The sequence below is a fragment of the Oryctolagus cuniculus genome, chromosome 5, assembly GCF_964237555.1.
Source record: "Oryctolagus cuniculus chromosome 5, mOryCun1.1, whole genome shotgun sequence".
NCBI classification, from domain to species: domain Eukaryota; kingdom Metazoa; phylum Chordata; class Mammalia; order Lagomorpha; family Leporidae; genus Oryctolagus; species Oryctolagus cuniculus.
In genome coordinates, this window is record NC_091436.1 from 36742587 (window position 1) to 36759684 (window position 17098).

Here is a 17098-nt window from a genome sequence, read left to right on the forward strand (position 1 = left end):
ATGGAATGTGTTTGATCTGTTTTCCAAAATCAACTCATTTTTTCTTACTATTCCAGAAGTCATTCAAATAGTTAGGGGGAAAAAAGCAGAAAACAAAAAACATCAAGTTCTAAACACTAAACAATACTTTTTTTTTATTTGATTTCTCAATTAGTGATCTTTTGAGTTGCAATTTTGGTAATGGTTGAATCAGAGCTTTGTCCCATATTAACAATATGGGATAATTTATGAAATTTTTTTTCAGTAAAAATGAATATAAGAATAATTCATTTAACAAAAGTATTCAAACATAGCTCATTCCTACTGTGCAATGTAACCCAGCTTGAAACAGTATTTGGAGTTACAGTAAAAGGGTAGGAGAGAATTGCATGCCTTAGAATATTGAAAGCCTTTGTAACATTTTTGTGATATTTCATGTTTTCAAAATTTTTATGCCATGACCATTAAATATCACAATTTCCTACTTTTACCCCACTCTTAAAAGTCACATCTTGTTCTACTTATGAAATGATAGCAATAGCAAAGTATTTCACACTTGATCTTAGCTAAAAGGCTGAGAAGTGATGCAATGTCTTTCTACATGATGCTGGAGACAGTATTTGAAAGAATGAGAGCTGGCTTTCTGGCACAGCAAGTAAAGCTACCACCAGTGACTCCAGCATACTATATGAGCACAGCTTGAAGTTCTGGCTGCTCCACTTTTGATCCAGCTCCCTGTTAATGTACCTGGGAAAGCACTAGAAGATGGCTTACATCCTTGGACCCCTGCACCCACATTGGAGACTTAAATGGAATTGCAGGCTCTTAGCTTTGGTCTGACCTAGCCCCAGCCATTTTAGCCATCTGGGGAGTGAGCCAGCAAATGGAAGCATGCTCTCTGTCTCTCATCTATAACTCTGATTTTCAAATAAATGAATAAATATTTAAAAAACAAAAAGAAGTGAGATGAGAAGGCATAGTACAACATAATGTAAGTTGAAAAATTAATAAAAGAAGAAAGTTATGAAAAGAAGGAATTTCTTTCTAATAACTGTCCTTTAAGTCCACAGTTTTCTGTATTTCTTGCAGAAATTTGCTATTAATGTCCTCAGAGTAGAAAGATGACATTTGAGAAGCAATTGCCCTGTCATGATTGTTTAAAGACTGCACTTTATCTCTTTGTATTGTCTTAGGATTTTTCAAACAGAATTATCTCAGAATTATCTCAGATCTTTCTAACAGATGTTCCATGAGTAGGATCTATGTGCTGAGATACTGACCTCTGGGCCTCTGAATAGTGGAGGAGGGAGGGAAAATCTAAGGGCAAGCACCAGAGGTGGCTGGCTCTGGACCATGAGTTGCTTCATCCACTTATCTTAGAGAGGAGCCACAAACATATTACTTTCCATGTATGCTATGATGTTCAAAAGGTAAGAAAAGATTAGAATAAGTTACAATTGATTTTCTTCACAATTCTGTTGTAAGAACATATAACATGGCCGGCGCCGCGGCTCAATAGGCTAATCCTCCGCCTGCGGCGCCAGCACACCGGGTTTTAGTCCTGGTCGGGGCGCCGGATTCTGTCCTGGTTGCCCCTCTTCCAGAGCCAGCTCTCTGCTATGGCCTGGGAGTACAGTGGAGGATGGCCCAAGTGCTTGGGCCCTGCACCCTCATGGGAGATGAGAAGCACCTGGCTCCTGGCTTCGGATCAGCACAATGCGCCGGCCGCAACGCGCCATCCGCGGTGGCCATTGGAGGGTGAACCAACGTCAAAAAGAAGACCTTTCTCTCTGTCTCTCTCTCTCTCTCTCTCTCACTGTCCACTCTGCCTGTCAAAGATAAAAAAAAAAAGAACATATAACATGACTAAAGAGCTTAAAATAATACAAATGAAGAAGTGATCACAGTAATTAATTAGTCTTTATGACCAACATTGTAAATATGTGATCTCTACTAAGAACTGAATATGCATAATTTCATTTAATCTCACAACAATCTTTCAAGTGGTTTTTTAAAATCACTTTCTTTGTTTAAAAAAGATTTAGGCTGGCGCCATGGCTCACTAGGCTAATCCTCCACCTTGCCGCGCCGGCACACCAGGTTCTAGTCCTGGTCAGGGCGCCGGATTCTGTCCCAGTTGCCCCTCTTCCAGGCCAGCTCTCTGCTGTGGCCAGGGAGTGCAGTGGAGGATGGCCCAAGTGCTTGGGCCCTGCACCCACATGGGAGACCAGGAGAAGCACCTGGCTCCTGCCTTCAGATCAGCGCGATGCACCGGCCGTAGCACGCTGGCCGCGGTGGCCATTGGAGGGTGAACCAACGGCAAAAAGGAAGACCTTTCTCTCTGTCTCTCTCTCTCACTGTCCACTCTGCCTGTCAAAAAAATAAATAAATAAATAAAAAAGATTATTTATTTGGAAGTCAGGGTTACAGAGAGAGAGGACGAGACAGTCTCCATTCACAGGTCCATTCAGATCTCAATTCAGAGGTCTTCCATTCACAGGTTCACTCCCCAGATGGGTGCAATGGCTAGCACTGGATGAGGCCAAAACCAGGAACCAGAAGCTTCATCCAGGTCTTTCATGTCGGTGGTGAGGGCCCAAGCACTTGGGCCATCTTCCATTGCTTTTCCCAGGCCAACGACAGGGAGCTGGATTGGAAGTGGAGTAGCTGGAACACAAATGGGTGCCCATATGGGATGCTGGTGTCACAGGCAATGGCTTTACCTGCTACACCACAATGTCGGCACTTATCATTTTCTTTTAGATGAACAAGTTGTACCTGGATTATTCACTTCCTTAGCTAGGTTATCCAGCTAGAATATTATGGAATCTGGTCTGGACACGGAAGAGCATATTTCTGTGTTTCCTTGCTTTTTATACTAGCAAATCAAAAGGTAAACAGATCAAAAACCTTTCCTTGAATCAAATTGCTGGATACATCCATTCTTACAGGAAATACTAACTAGTATCCTACAAGTATCTCAACTAAATAACAGCATAGAGCTTCACCCTGACTGCTTTTACTTTTATGTTTTAGGGAGATAACTTAATCACCGAATGTCGCTACAACACAAAGGATAGAGTTGGGATGACCTGGGTAAGAATATATTTATTGTTATTAAAGTTCATGTATGGATGGAAAGGGAAAAGCTTTAATTTTAGATTAAAAAGGAAAAACCATTTCCATTTAGAAATAAAATTCTTAAAAGTCTTCTGCATGAAACATCATTGAGTTGAAATAAGAGCCATTTTAAGCATTTTATCAGACTTCAAGTTAACTAATGATGCTATAGTAGTGTTCACAGTGTAATTTATTTATCCTTTCATGAAAAGTACATGGTTATTAACTGCCTGTCTACTTGAGCCTGGACTTAGATAAATCCAGGCTTCAAAAGGAAGAATGAACTCCATGACATCAGGGCCTCTGAGCCGAAGAGAAATCTTGTCCCAGCACATTTATGGGGTAGTTCCACTAAGCATTCAAGAAATTGATAATTCATGACTTCTTCAGTCTTTTCCAGGGAAACAAAAAGAGGGAATATCTTCCACGAACTCATTTTATGAGATTAGCACTACTAATACTAAAACTTCGTAAGAACAGCATGAAAGAGACTAATAATGTACACCTGATTGAAATAACTTTGACAAAGAATTGAGAAACCAAATATTGCATTATTTAAGGGATCTTCAAAAAGGTTCATAGAAAATTTGTATAGTGAAAAAAACTGCATGAATTTCAAATAGTTTTGCACCCAAACTTACTTTTTACTTCAAATTTTTCCAAAAACATTTTGAAGTAACTTTCACATGTAAGTCTAATGTTACTGCCAATTTGGATTTAGTTAAAATTTATTTTTTATTTATTTGAGAGACAGAGTGAAGGGGGGCGTGGAAAGAGAGAGAAAGAGAGAGAGAGAGAAGAGAACAAGAGAGAGCTTCCATGGCAGGTTCACTCCCCAAAAGGCTGCAATGGCCATGGGTAAGCCAGTCTGAGCCAAGAGGCTGGAACTCTATCCACGTCTTCCACATGGGCGGCAGGGCCCAAATACTGGAGTGTTAGCCACTGCTTTCCCATGCACATTAGCAGAAAGTTGGATTGGAAGTAGAGCAGCCAGGGTTCAAACTGCTGCTCTAGTATAGGAGGCTGAAGCTGCAGGTGGCTTAATCCACTACACCACAGTGCCAACCCCTAGTTAATATTTATTTAAATTAGAAAATACGTTAATGCCAATCTACCTTAAGAGGTTGAAGAAAAAAAACGTATTATTATCTCAATAGGGCCAGGATTGATATTTAAAATTAATTACGCATCAGGGTGTAAGAAATTATCTCAATAAATGTAATTTAAAATGACAAGTTGTATAGAAATAAAATCTAACATTAGATGTATTTGACCTTTATGGAAAAATTAGAAATCTTTATTGTAATACATTAAAGGACACCTAAAAATTAAGAGCTGCCATGTTCATGGATAGATGAGCTCAGTACAATAGAGAAAATTCCTTCATTCAATTTAAATTAATCTATAAATTTGGCAAAATAATTAAGATATTTTATGATTTGCAATCTTGATATCCTAACTAAGAAGGCTTCACCTAACTATGCTATGAAGATGATCTCTTCATGTTTAAATATTTATTTAGTATTTTCAAGATTTGATTTTGGTAATAACTTTACACTTTTAGCTTTTACACAGAGCAAGTTGATTCCAAAATTTACATCAAAAAGCAAAATGTTAACAATAGACAAAACACTACTAGAAAGAATGAGATGGAAGATAAACTATGATATATGAGGGCTTATTTTAAAGACGTGGTGATTAATACAGGGTGATTTGGATCCAGATTTAGAACAGTGAAACAGAACAGCAATCCTAGAAATCCATCTTCAAATCCTGTATCTGGAAACTTGTATTCAGATAAGTGCAAAAGGTTGGAGTTTTTCGTTAAAAGGTTCTGGGACTACTTGATATCCATATGACAAAAATAAAATTGAGTTTTAATCTCATGTAATACATAAAAATAAGTTCCAGATAAATTAAATATTTAAATGTGAAGAGCAAATTTTAAAACTACTGAAAGAAAAATTCTGAATATAACTTCAGGACCAAGAAGTAAAGAAATTCTTACACAAAACATAGAAAACACAAGCTTTTTAATGATAAATTACTACCTTAAAGCTCTCCGTCATCAAAAACCACTATTGAGAAAATGACAGATAAGTTTTAAACTAAAAAAATGTATAATACATGGATTAACAAGGCATTATTATCCAGCATATAAAAAATTCCAAATATCAGTAACAGGAGACAGATACACAATAGGAAAACAAATATATTACACAGAAATAAAAATGCAGTTAATTAAGAAACATTTTAAAAAGGGCACAATGTTTTTGTGGAGAATGGCATAATGCAAATGCACAATAGGGTGAGATATTTATACCCACCATTTGGCAATAAAGTTGCAATTCCTACATACAAAGCTAAACATTCTGATATTGCCTAGGAAAATGTAAATTTGTAAAGCCTAATTGGGTAGAAACATGAGATTATCTAGTAGAGTTGGAGCTTCATATGTGCTATTTCCAGTTCCATTCCTGTGTAAATTTACCCATGGTGTTATATTTGCAGGATGAATTTCAGGACACTATAGTGTAAAATATTCATAGTAATGCCTAACAACACAGGAACAAAAAAAACTGGAAACAGTTCACATACCTGTAAAAAGGAAAGTGAATAAATACATTATGGTATCTTTATATAATGAAATAGCAATAGTTATGAAAAATAATAAACCAGAGTTACATATGTTTTTATTTAAGATTTATTTATTTATTTGGAAGTCAGAGTTACACAGAGAGAGATGGAGAGGCAGAAAGAGAGAGAAAGAGAAAGAGAGAGAAAGGTCTTCCATCAGCTGGTTCACTCCCCAATTGGCCGCAATGGCTGGAGCTGCGCTGATCCAAAGCCAGGAGCCAGGAGCCTCTTCTGGGTCTCCCACATGGGTGCAGGGGCCCAAGGATTTGTGTCATCTTCTACTGCTTTCCTAGGCCATAGCAGAGAGCTGGATCAGAAGTGGAGCAGCCAGGACTTGAACCAGTGCCCATATGGTATGCCAGCTCTACAGGCAGTGGCATTACCCGCTACATCACAGTGCCGGCGAGCTACATATGTTAACATTAATGTACCTGAAGAACATAATGTTGATTGAAAAGAGCTGTTTGTAGCAGAATTTATGTAAAGCAATGTCTATGTAAAACTCAAAAACATACAAAATTAAAATGTTTTAATAACCTGGAATAAAATGTAATGAAAAACAATAGAAAGATTAAAAAAAATTAAGACAATTATCATGTTTGGTTAGGTTGAGAAGAATGGGTTTGGAGCTGGGTACACAGGAGTTAATCAATGCACTGGTGTTGATTTTATTTTTCCTCATGCATTACATATAATTTTTACTTGTGTGAAATGTTTTACTAAAGACATAATAAGTTACTATTGTAGCAGATGTTTCAGTGCACTACCTTCATAGCCTATTTATGGCCAATACAACCAACTCCAGCCCCTGGGAATGTCAGGTGATGACATGATAGCACACACCCATGTTCCACAGTGGGAGCTGCTGTTGTGGGAATTACTATTTGTTTTAGAGAACACTCAGTTCCACGAAGTTGGGCAGCCAGAAGTCAACGAGGAGTTAATATGAGACTATAGTAGTTCAACTGCCTTCTTATAATTCTGTACAGCTCTGAATGGTCATCCCAGCTCAAAGATAAATAAAGTACGATATTTACTGGGGCATCAGTTGCAACCTCTTTCACATATCATCTTCTCCTTTTGCCCAGTCCTGCCTTGAGCAAGTAAGGACATTAAGTTTCTAGAATTAATAAAAAATTTTGTCTATTAACCACTACATTATTTTGTAACCAGGAATGGTAGTACTAATTTTTTGACCTTCCTTCTTGAAGGGTGGATTTACTGAATACAGGATTCTTAGTTGACAATTTGGCCGGTGCTGTGGCTCACTAGGCTAATCCTCTGCCTGTGGCGCCGGCACCCCTGGTCCTAGTTCCGGTTAGGGTACCAGATTCTGTCCCAATTGCTCCTCTTCCAGTCCAGCTCTCTAATGTGGCCCGGGAAGGCAGTGGCAGATGGCCCAAGTGTTTGGGCCCTGCACCCGCATGGGAGATTCGGAGGAAGCTCCTGGCTCCTGGCTTTGGATCGGCGCAGCAAGCCGGCCGTAGCAGCCATTTCAGGGGTGAACCAAAGGAAGGAAGACCTTTCTCTCTGTGTCTCTCTCTCACTGTCTAATTCTGCCTGTTAAAAAAAATTTTTTAAAAGACAATTTATCTATGGGAATAAGAGAGGGAGGAGATGTACAATTTGGGACATACTCAATCGGACTTGCCCCAAATGGTGGAGTTAGAAACGTGCCAGGGGATTCCAATACAATCCCATCAAGGTGGCATGTATCAATGCCATCTCCCTAGTCCAAGTGATCAATTTCAGTTCACAATTGATCGCACTGATAGGTCTAAGAGTCAAAGGGATCACACAAACAAGACTAGTGTCTGCTAATACTAACTGATAGAATCAAAAAGGGAGAGAACGATCCATCATGGGAAGCGGGAAACACAGCAGACTCATAGAATGGCAGATGTCCTAAATAGCACTCAGGCCTCAGAATCAGCCCTTAAGGCATTTGGATCTGGCTGTAGAGCCCATTAGAGTATTTTAGGCATGGAAAGCCAAGACATTCTGGAAAAAAACACACAAACAAAAAAAAAAGACCTAAATGAAAGATCTCTGCGAGTAAGATCCCAGTGGAAAGAACAGAGCCATCAAAGAAGGAGGTACTTTTCTCTGAAAGGAGAGAACTTCCACTTTGACTATGACCCTGCCAGAATAAGATTGAAGTTGGCGAACTCAAAAGGCTTCCATATCCTTGGCAACTCATGACTAGAGCCTAGGGAGATTACTGATGCCATAAATAAGAGTGTCAAATTGTTAGGTCAACAACAGGAGTCACTGTGTACTTACTTCTCATGTGGGATCTGTCCTTAATATGTTGTCCAATGTGAAGTAATGCTATAACTAGTACTGAAACAGTATTTTACACTCTGTGTTTCTGTGTGGGTGAAAACTGATGAAATCTTTACTTAATAATACTGAATCGATCTTCTGTATATAAAGATAATTGAAAATGAATCTTGATGTGAATGGAATGGGAGAGGGAGCGGGAGATGGGAGGGGTGCAAGTGGGAGGGAAGTTATGGGTGGGGGAGAAAGCCATTGTAATCCATAAACTGTACTTTGGAAATTTATATTTACAAAATAAAAAAAGAAAAAAAAGATAATTTATCTTTTCCTTGTAGCACTTGAATATGGAATTCCAACTTATTTTTGTTCCTTCCATCATTTATAATGAAATGTCAGCTGTCGGTTGTATCATTGTTTGTCTGTATGTGATGTCTTGCTTTTCTCTTGGTGCTTTCAAGATTTTCTCTTTGCCTTTGGCTTACAGCAGTATGACTGTGATGTGTCTAGGTATGGTTCTTTTTGTATTTCTCTTTGGCATTTGTTGAGCTACTCCACTCTTTATTTAATGTTTTCCTTTAAGTTTGGCATGAGTTTAAGCATTGTTTCTTCATTTTTTAATCCACTTTTCTCTTTTCTCCCATTCTGGAACTTGGATTATGTGTGTGGTGGGACATTTAATATTGTCCCACAGATCTCTGAAGTGTGTTCACTTTCCTTTTTATTTTTCTTTTTTCCTTGGTTAGGATCATTTCTATTGATCAAATTCACTGATTTTCTCCTCGCTTATTTCAAAAATGCAGTTGAGCTCATCCTGTGTAGTTCTTACTCAGCTTTAGAATTTCTTTTATTCATTTATTAAAATGTTTTTCTTTTCCTGGAGCTATTCCATAGTTAAACATCGCTTTTAATTGAACACATTTTTCTTTAATGCTCTGAACATTCTCATGGTTGTTTCTAAGTCTTTGTCTGCTAAACTTAGAATTTGTATCTTCTCATAATCTATTTCTACTGACTTCTACCCCAACTGCAAATCATAATTTTCTGTTTCTTTTTATGCCTAATAATTTTTGGTTGAAAATTGGACATAGTAGATGATATGTTGTAGCAACTCTGGACTCTGTTCTTCTGAGGGTCTTTGATCTTTTAAAAACATTTTAGTAGATAATTATCTAGATTCAAAATAATAAATATTTCCCCTGTGCTATGTAGCTACTGATGTTTATAGAAATGATGCAGATTTCAGAAAATTTAGTTCAATCAGTCAAAAACACCTTAAAACTGATAGATTGGCTTGATGTTAAACAAACATACTCATGATCCACTGAAATGTTCAGTGTGTTGTAAGTTTACATGCATGCCATTAGCAGAAATTTAAGATTACTAGATAAGAAAAGCAACTTTTATTTATCTATTTATTGTTAAAGTTCTTGTTAATTTCTTTTTTTAAAAATTTGAAAGTCAGAGAGAGAGAAAGAGAGAGAGAGGATCATCAATTTACCGCTTGACTTTCCAAATGCACTTAACAACCAGTGCTAAGCCAAGTTGAAGCCGAGATCCTGAAACTCCATTTAGGTCTTCCATGTGGGTGACAGGGACCCAAATATGTGAGCCATTATCTGCTGCACCCCAGGATGTGCATTGGCAAGAAGCTGGGTTGAAAGCAGAGTAGCCAAATTCAGCAAGGTCCTCTGAAATGGGATGCAGTCATCCAGCTGGTGAATTAACAACTGTGACAAATGCCTGCCCCAAGAAAGACAACTTTTAAAGAGATATAAATAATTTTAAGTGTATCATTAACTTTTTTAAAAGCCAAAGCATCACTTAAGTTGCTCATTTTCAGCTTTAAACTGTACTAAGTTTGGGGGGTAGGCACTTAGTCTAGACGTTAAGATACTCATATCCTACACTGGAGTGCCTGGGTTTGAGTGCCAGCTCCAGCTACTGACTCCATCATTCTGCCAGTGGAAACATTGGGAGGCAGCAGGTGGTGGTTCAAGTCATTTGATCTCTGCCACCCATATGGGAGACCTGGATTGTGTGTCTAGATCCTGGCTTTGACCCTGATCCTATCTTGGCTGTGGCAGGCATATAGGAAGTAAACCAGCAAATACAAAGTTCTCTCTTTTTATCTGTTTCTCTCTGCCTTTCAAATAAATAAATAAATATTTTAAAAGCATTTGTTAAATTTAAGTTTTGGACAAAGGTATGTGGTATTGATGATCTGTATATTGTAAATGTTAAATTTGGTGAAACACATACTTTGCTAAATAAAATATCTCCATTTTCAGGGAGGACTAAGCACAAGAAATGAAATGTGTCTCTCGTACCTTCTTTATTACCCAAGAATTAACCTTACTCGATGTGCAAGTATTCCAGACATTATGGAGCAGCTTCAGTTCATTGGTGTTAAGGAGATCTACAGACCAGTCACGTAAGTAATAAAAGAGCTTTATGGTAGGGATATTCTAATTCAAAGAAAGATGGATCTTTTTATTAGATTCATTAACATATTTCAGAATTTTTTTATGTGCTGTTCTGTTGGGTTCTACTAGATTATTTTCAAAGCTTACCTGAGATCAGGTAAGGTTCTTTGTTGCTGTGGCCAGGATCCATAAAACCACGCTTGGGCCCCCTGATTTCATAAAACACATAAAATGACTCAGGATAGATATACTCATGGATCATATTTATTACATTGAAAGGATACAAAGCAAAAAAAAAAAAAGAAAGAAAAGATATGAGGTACAAGGTCAAGAGCAAGCCAGTGTAAGCTTTCAAAAGAGGCCTTACCCAGTAGAGTCACACAGTGCTTTTAATTCCACCAGTATCAGATTGGGATGATATGCGTTAAAGTGTTGTCCACTGAAGAAGCTTGCTGCAGACTCAGTGCTTGTAATTCTTCATGGGAAATTGTCTCATAGCATGTATCATAAAGTCCAGGCTCCCAGGCAGAAAGCAAATTATCATGAACTGCTTTATTTATGAAAATAGTGTAGGTACAATGAGTCACTTTTATCATTTAGAGAAAGTTTTACATTAGTATAGAAAATTATTTACTCATTTACTATTTAAGTTTTCAAATGCCAACCAAGAATTAATCTTGGAAGCAGACTTTTTTCAGGGTAACAGTCTCAAGACTGTTGTGCTTACTCTCTGTGCATCTTTGATTATCATAAGACACCATGTAAGATAAAATCATAGACAAGTTCAACATTTTTCATAGTCTGTTGAGATTATATTCTAGAGTGGGGAAGAGGAAATAAACACATAACCAATTTTAATTATTTATTTTAGTTTATTTTAAAGACACAGAGAGAAAGGTCTTCCTTCAGCTGGTTCACTCCCTAAATACCTACAACAGCTGGAGCTGAGCTGGGCAGAAACCAGGAACACACCATTCAATCCAGATCTTCCATTTGGGTGGCAGGGGCCCAAGTACCTCCCAGAATGCACATTAGCAAGAAGCTTAAATCAGGAGCAGAGCAAGAACTCAAACCCAGGCACTCTGATGCATGATGCTGGTGTCCTAAGCAGCACTTTAGAATAGCCGCAACAAGTGCTCACCCCATAAATATAAAACTTTAACTCTTATATGTTTTGAAGACAATTGAACTGGTGAAGGAAATTTATAGCTGTTGTCAATAGGGTGATGAAAGCCTCTCTAGGAATATCATTTTTAAGCAGAGACCTATATACAGAGAAGCCAGCTGTTGAAAGAATAAAAGTACATGCTATACAGAGAGAAGAGCCAGTGGAATGCCCCTGTGGTGGGTATGATCCACCATGTTTGAGGACTAGCAAAAGGGAGTGTTTGACTGGAGCAGAGCTGAAAAGTGAGGAGGTCTGAGTGGAAGTGGGACCAGATCGGGGAGGACTTTATGGGTAACAGGTCTTCATTTGGAAAGAGAAGTTGTAGGATACAAATGGGATCAGTTTGGCGTTGAGAAAGCCTTCTAGGAGGGCAAGATATGAAAAAATAATCATGACAGGAGGCAATTGTGATTGTCCATTTAAGAGGTGAGATCACCCTGGGCACAGGTGGTGGGCTTAGAGTTGAGGAGAGGTGGTTGTATTCTGGTTACCTTTTCAAACTGCACCACAGGACTTGTTGCCTGCGTTTCTGGGAGGAGAGAGGGAAAGAGAAGAATAAAGGTTCAATGATGATATATGAATAGTATTAGGGAACATGTTTGAAGTGCTGTGGAGACTTCTATTTGGGATACATTAACATTGATGTAGTAAAAGGAGTTTACCTATATTTAGTGATATGAGTGTGAAGATTCAAAATGCTTTGTGGAAATTTGGAAATAGAGGGTTTCCTTTAATAAAAGGAAGAATTTTTAATGATTAGGACTTTTCAAAATGGAAACGAAAGATATAATTAGATGAAATATACACATAGATTTTGGAGTATATTTAAGAACTGTTTTTTAAGAAAAAAATGAGGATATGGCAATTTAAAGAAGCTGAGGAAAAATATAAATGTGGGATGACTTTTGTTGCTAAATGTTATAGGGGTTACAAATTATGAATTAAGAACACTTTTCTTTTAAAATTAAATTTATCATCTGTTAGATATGTTTAGTCAGTTCCAAGTTTCTAATAAAATATAAATAAAATGCTTGAATCACTTATTTGCAGTTTACTAGTATTTTCACATGCATGCTTTCATTTCATTTACTTTTATATAATTCTAATAGACAGAAAAAGACTGCAAACGTAAAGTTATGAAAGAGGAAATAGAAATGAAAATATTAAGAAACCGCTCAACATCACAGAGTATATAATAAATGGGGGAGTTGGGGTTCATACTCTAGTCTCTAAGATATACAAGCATAAATATAAATTAATAAATATATGAATAAAATACATCTAAAATAAATAAATATGTATGCAAATAAAATTAATAAGATCAAAGCAGTAGATAAAATGTTTTAAACACTAGAATAATCATTTTAAAAATATTGATATTAATTTGTTCCTTTTTTAGACTTAAGCACTTTTTTTTTCCTTTGGAATACGTTTTACATGTTAGAGACTTTTCCTAATCAAGGAAGGATTAACTTGAGAGAATGTTAAAAAAAAAAGTGGATATTCAAAGCTGTGTGTTTATAAGATGAATGAAATGCTTTCTATGGCCTAATTATTTGTTGTTGTTGTTGAACTTGTGTGACACCTTTAAAAATGCCCTAATCCTGTTTCTCAATGTGCCTGCCAGTGTCCATACCTTTGATCTCCTCCAGGAAATATTGAAGTTGGGTTTTTCAGTCCTTGGAGAGACAGACAGAATTGCCTCACAGTACAAGGCCAGTTTTGAGATGTCATTGCCCACAAAAAACCATTTAGCTTCATGGTTAAATTTATTCTTCAAAAATATGTATCAAAAAAGAGCCTCTGTTTTAAAACCCACATTTAGACTTTAAATAAGGCTTTGAAATCTGTTCATCATCACAGTGACATAAATGACAGTGAAGGCCAAAGGTACTGGCTCAATGATCAAAAAGAGAAATGATTTAGGTTTTTTTTCCTGTTTTGCTTAAAAAAATTATTAATGTGTTTTAGGATACATTACTAAAAATAATGTATAAAATATGATCCTAAATCTTCTCTTCCATACTTTTAGTGTCATAGCTCATTAGGTGTTTTGTTTTGTTGCAAACATTCTGGATCAATCCTAAGATTCAGAGGCTAGGTTAACAGAAAAATAGAGACAACTCTATTTTAACTTTTATTGCCTGTTCTGCAGGATAACATTTTCCTTTGCCTCCTACAGATCTGGCAAGACTTAAGGAAAACAAAAATCTCACAAAGATCAGATCACAGACTAGATCATGAGGTTAGATGAATTGTGTATTCTCTGTTGTACCACCCATCAGCCCTGAATATGTGCTTTCAGTGAGTCTATGAGATGGAAAGTTATTGTGTTCCTAGCACCATTTATTTAAACGATCAAGAAGAATTTCTCTTATCTTTGCAGGAAAATTATTTTATGTTGTTACTATTTAAAAATCATGCATGCTTGTTATAAATAGTTGTTATACACAGTAAGTTTTCAACCAGAAGGCAAAAGCAGTACTTTAAGTTCTGTTAGAGATGAACTTTACCATCATTAACTGAATGTTATGAAAGACATTATTGAATGCATACATTGCTATAAAGATGTTGTAGCAGGTAAAGCCACCTGGTCTGTGGCACCAGCATCCCATATGGGTGCTGGTTTGAATCCTGGCTGCTGCAGCTCCCTGCTAAAGTGCCTGGGAAAGCAGTGAAAAAATGACCCAAGTGCTAGAGCCCCTTACCCACATGGGAGACCCGAAAGAAGCTCCTGGCTCCTGGATTCAGATCAGCCCAGCTCTGCATGTTGTGGCCATTTAGGGAATGAACAAGCAGATGGAAGATTGTCTCTGTCTCTCTCTCTGTAACTCTGCCTTTCAAATAATAAAAATGAATAAATAAAAAAATAATAGTTTCTAAATTGCTTTACACAAAACCCTTGTTTTACTTTTGTTTTAATTTACCATAAAAAAGAGAAACTATAGTAAAACTGTACTTTGTTGAATTTTAATTAAATGTTGCTGTTGTTTATCACTAGAAGTGATATTATTTTATAAAGGGGATATTTATTTTGAAAGAGATCATATAAATAAATAAGTAAATAAATCTTGATAAAAAAACAGAAGAGATCATAAAATACATGAATATATTTTACTCACGTTTTGAAAAATTGTTTCAGTTTTAAATCATGAAAGATAAGAACATTCAAATTATCATTTCCCCCCACCTCTCTTTTCAATACCACCAAATATTTATTATCCATATTATAATATTTTTATTTTCAATATTTTTAGTTTTTATATTTATTTCTGAAGCCATAGTCCCACAATATTTATATTCATATATGCATTTTGAAATTGTTTCCTTGGGGGCTGACGCTGTGGTGTAGTGGCCTGCAGTGCCCACATCCCAAATGGGCACCACTTAGTCCTGGCTGCTGCATTTCTGATCCGGCTCCCTGCTAATGTGCCTGGGAAATCAACAGAGGATGGCCGAAGTGCTTGGGCCCCCTGTACCCATGTGGGAGACCTGGATGGAGCTCCTGGATCCTTTCTTCGGCCTGGTCCAGACCTGGCCGATAAAGCCTTTTGGGAAGTGAACCAGCAGCTACATCAAGAGAGAGATACATCTCTCTCTCTCTGCCTCTGCCTCTCCCTCTCTGTAATTCTGCCCTTCAAATAAATAAATAATCTTTTAAAAAAATAAATTGATTCATTGGTAACCTCTAATATTGTATGATTTCTACATGTATGAGTTCTTTGATTTGAATTATCATAATTTTATGCACAAGTTGTTTATGCAAGAAGGGCCTCTGGGTGCTTTTGCCCCAAGTTCTTTCATGTCTGAGAATTTCTACACATTTCTTTAGACAGCACTTTGGTTGGATATATTATTTGGGGGTCATACTATCTTTTGTAAAGCCTCTATACGAATGAAAGAATTTTTTTGCCTGTAGGATTCAGAAGTTAAATTGAATTTACTTTAGTATTGAACATCTCAATGAAATTTTTTCTGAAGCACATATAGTCAGATTTTTTTATTTCACAGAAATTTTTATATTATATCTGTAAAAATTATATTTATAAAATTTTTTCATGATATGATTTTTCTCTGTCATTTTATGTTTTTTAGGGCTGTTCTTCTGCCTCTTGTTTTTTCTAATTTATTTGGTGATAAATATGTTTTGTCTTAAATTTATTTTCTTTGGTCTGCAATTTTCCTTTTCACCTCATTCTGGGTTTTTAATCTTTGATTTGAGCTCTTATTTCATTGAATTTGTATTATTAGATAAACATAGAGAAATATTTATTGGAATTGTCTCCAGTGTAATTAGTTTATATTTTCTTCCAGACTCAGATTTTTTCCTTGTTATAAACAATATAATATAATTTCCTTTTTACTCTGTTTGCAGTTATTTTCTTCATTTCTGTTTATACTGAGTCACTTTGCAAAACTTCTTTTTATGCTGATAAAATAAAGGTGAATGTCTGACTTCCTTCTGAGCATATATGATCCTAGGTTTTGTTCTCTCTATACCACAGTTTGAAGTTTTGGGTGACTTATTTTATTTATCTATTTATCTTATGCCCACTACTTCTAAGGTGCCCTTTCTCATTGTCAAGTAAGAAACCTTTTTTTTTAAAAGGTTTTTCTATATTTTATTTTATTTATTTGAAAGGTTGAGAGAAAGAAATCTTCCATCCACTGGTTTACTCCACAAATGTCCACAATAGCTGGAGCTGATCCAGGAGGAAGCCCAGAGTCTGGAACTCAATCCAGGCCTCCCACACAGGTAGCAGGTATGCAAGCACTGGGGCCAACACCAGCTGCATACCAGTGTGCGCATTAGCAGGAAGCTGAGACTGGAAGCAGAGCCAGTACTCAAAGCCAGGTGCTCTGATATAGGATGCAGGTATCACAAGTAGTGTCTTAGCCATTGTACCAAGCGCCAACCCCAGCAGGTAAGAAATCTTGAGTACTCAAGATTTTGATTATTTCTCTTTTCTTTCCATTAAAGATTACGATTTTAGCTTTTACATTGAGGTTGATGATCTATTTTGAATGAATTTTAGTGTGGTATATGTGTTAAATCAAAGGTTCATGGTTATTAAGTTATTCAAGAATCATTTGATGAGAGGAAACTACTCTATTATTATTGAATTACTCTGGAATGTTGGAAGATCTTGTGAAGTTATGTTGATTCCCTCTGGACTACTTTAGCCTTATGGTACCACACTTGGTTATTATTGCTTCATAAGTAGCCTTGAAATAAGAGAATGTACGTCTTCAAGCTTAGCCATATTTTTTCTTTTTCCAAAGTTGTTTTGAGTGTAAGTTTACTACATTTTTACATACACATTTACATCAATTTGTAATTTCTTTAAAAAATGATTGAGTTTATGTTGACTTTCTATGTCACTTTGAGAGAACTGACATCTTAACAATATTGAATATTCTACTCTCTGAACATGGAATCTTCAATTATTTAGTGTTCATTTCTCTAGTTTTCAGTGTAGAAGTTTTG

At 36.5% G+C, this 17098-nt stretch overlaps 1 protein-coding gene across 1 annotated transcript in view; it reads left to right on the plus strand.

Annotated features, from left to right (window-relative positions):
- MOXD1 (monooxygenase DBH like 1) overlaps window positions 1-17098 on the plus strand; it is a 104106-nt gene that overhangs the window by 77956 nt on the left and 9052 nt on the right. The window contains exons 9-10 of the mRNA XM_051854327.2: window positions 3016-3075; window positions 10308-10450. Coding sequence (XP_051710287.1) covers window positions 3016-3075; window positions 10308-10450 — 203 coding nt within the window. The remainder of the gene's footprint in view (window positions 1-3015; window positions 3076-10307; window positions 10451-17098) is intronic.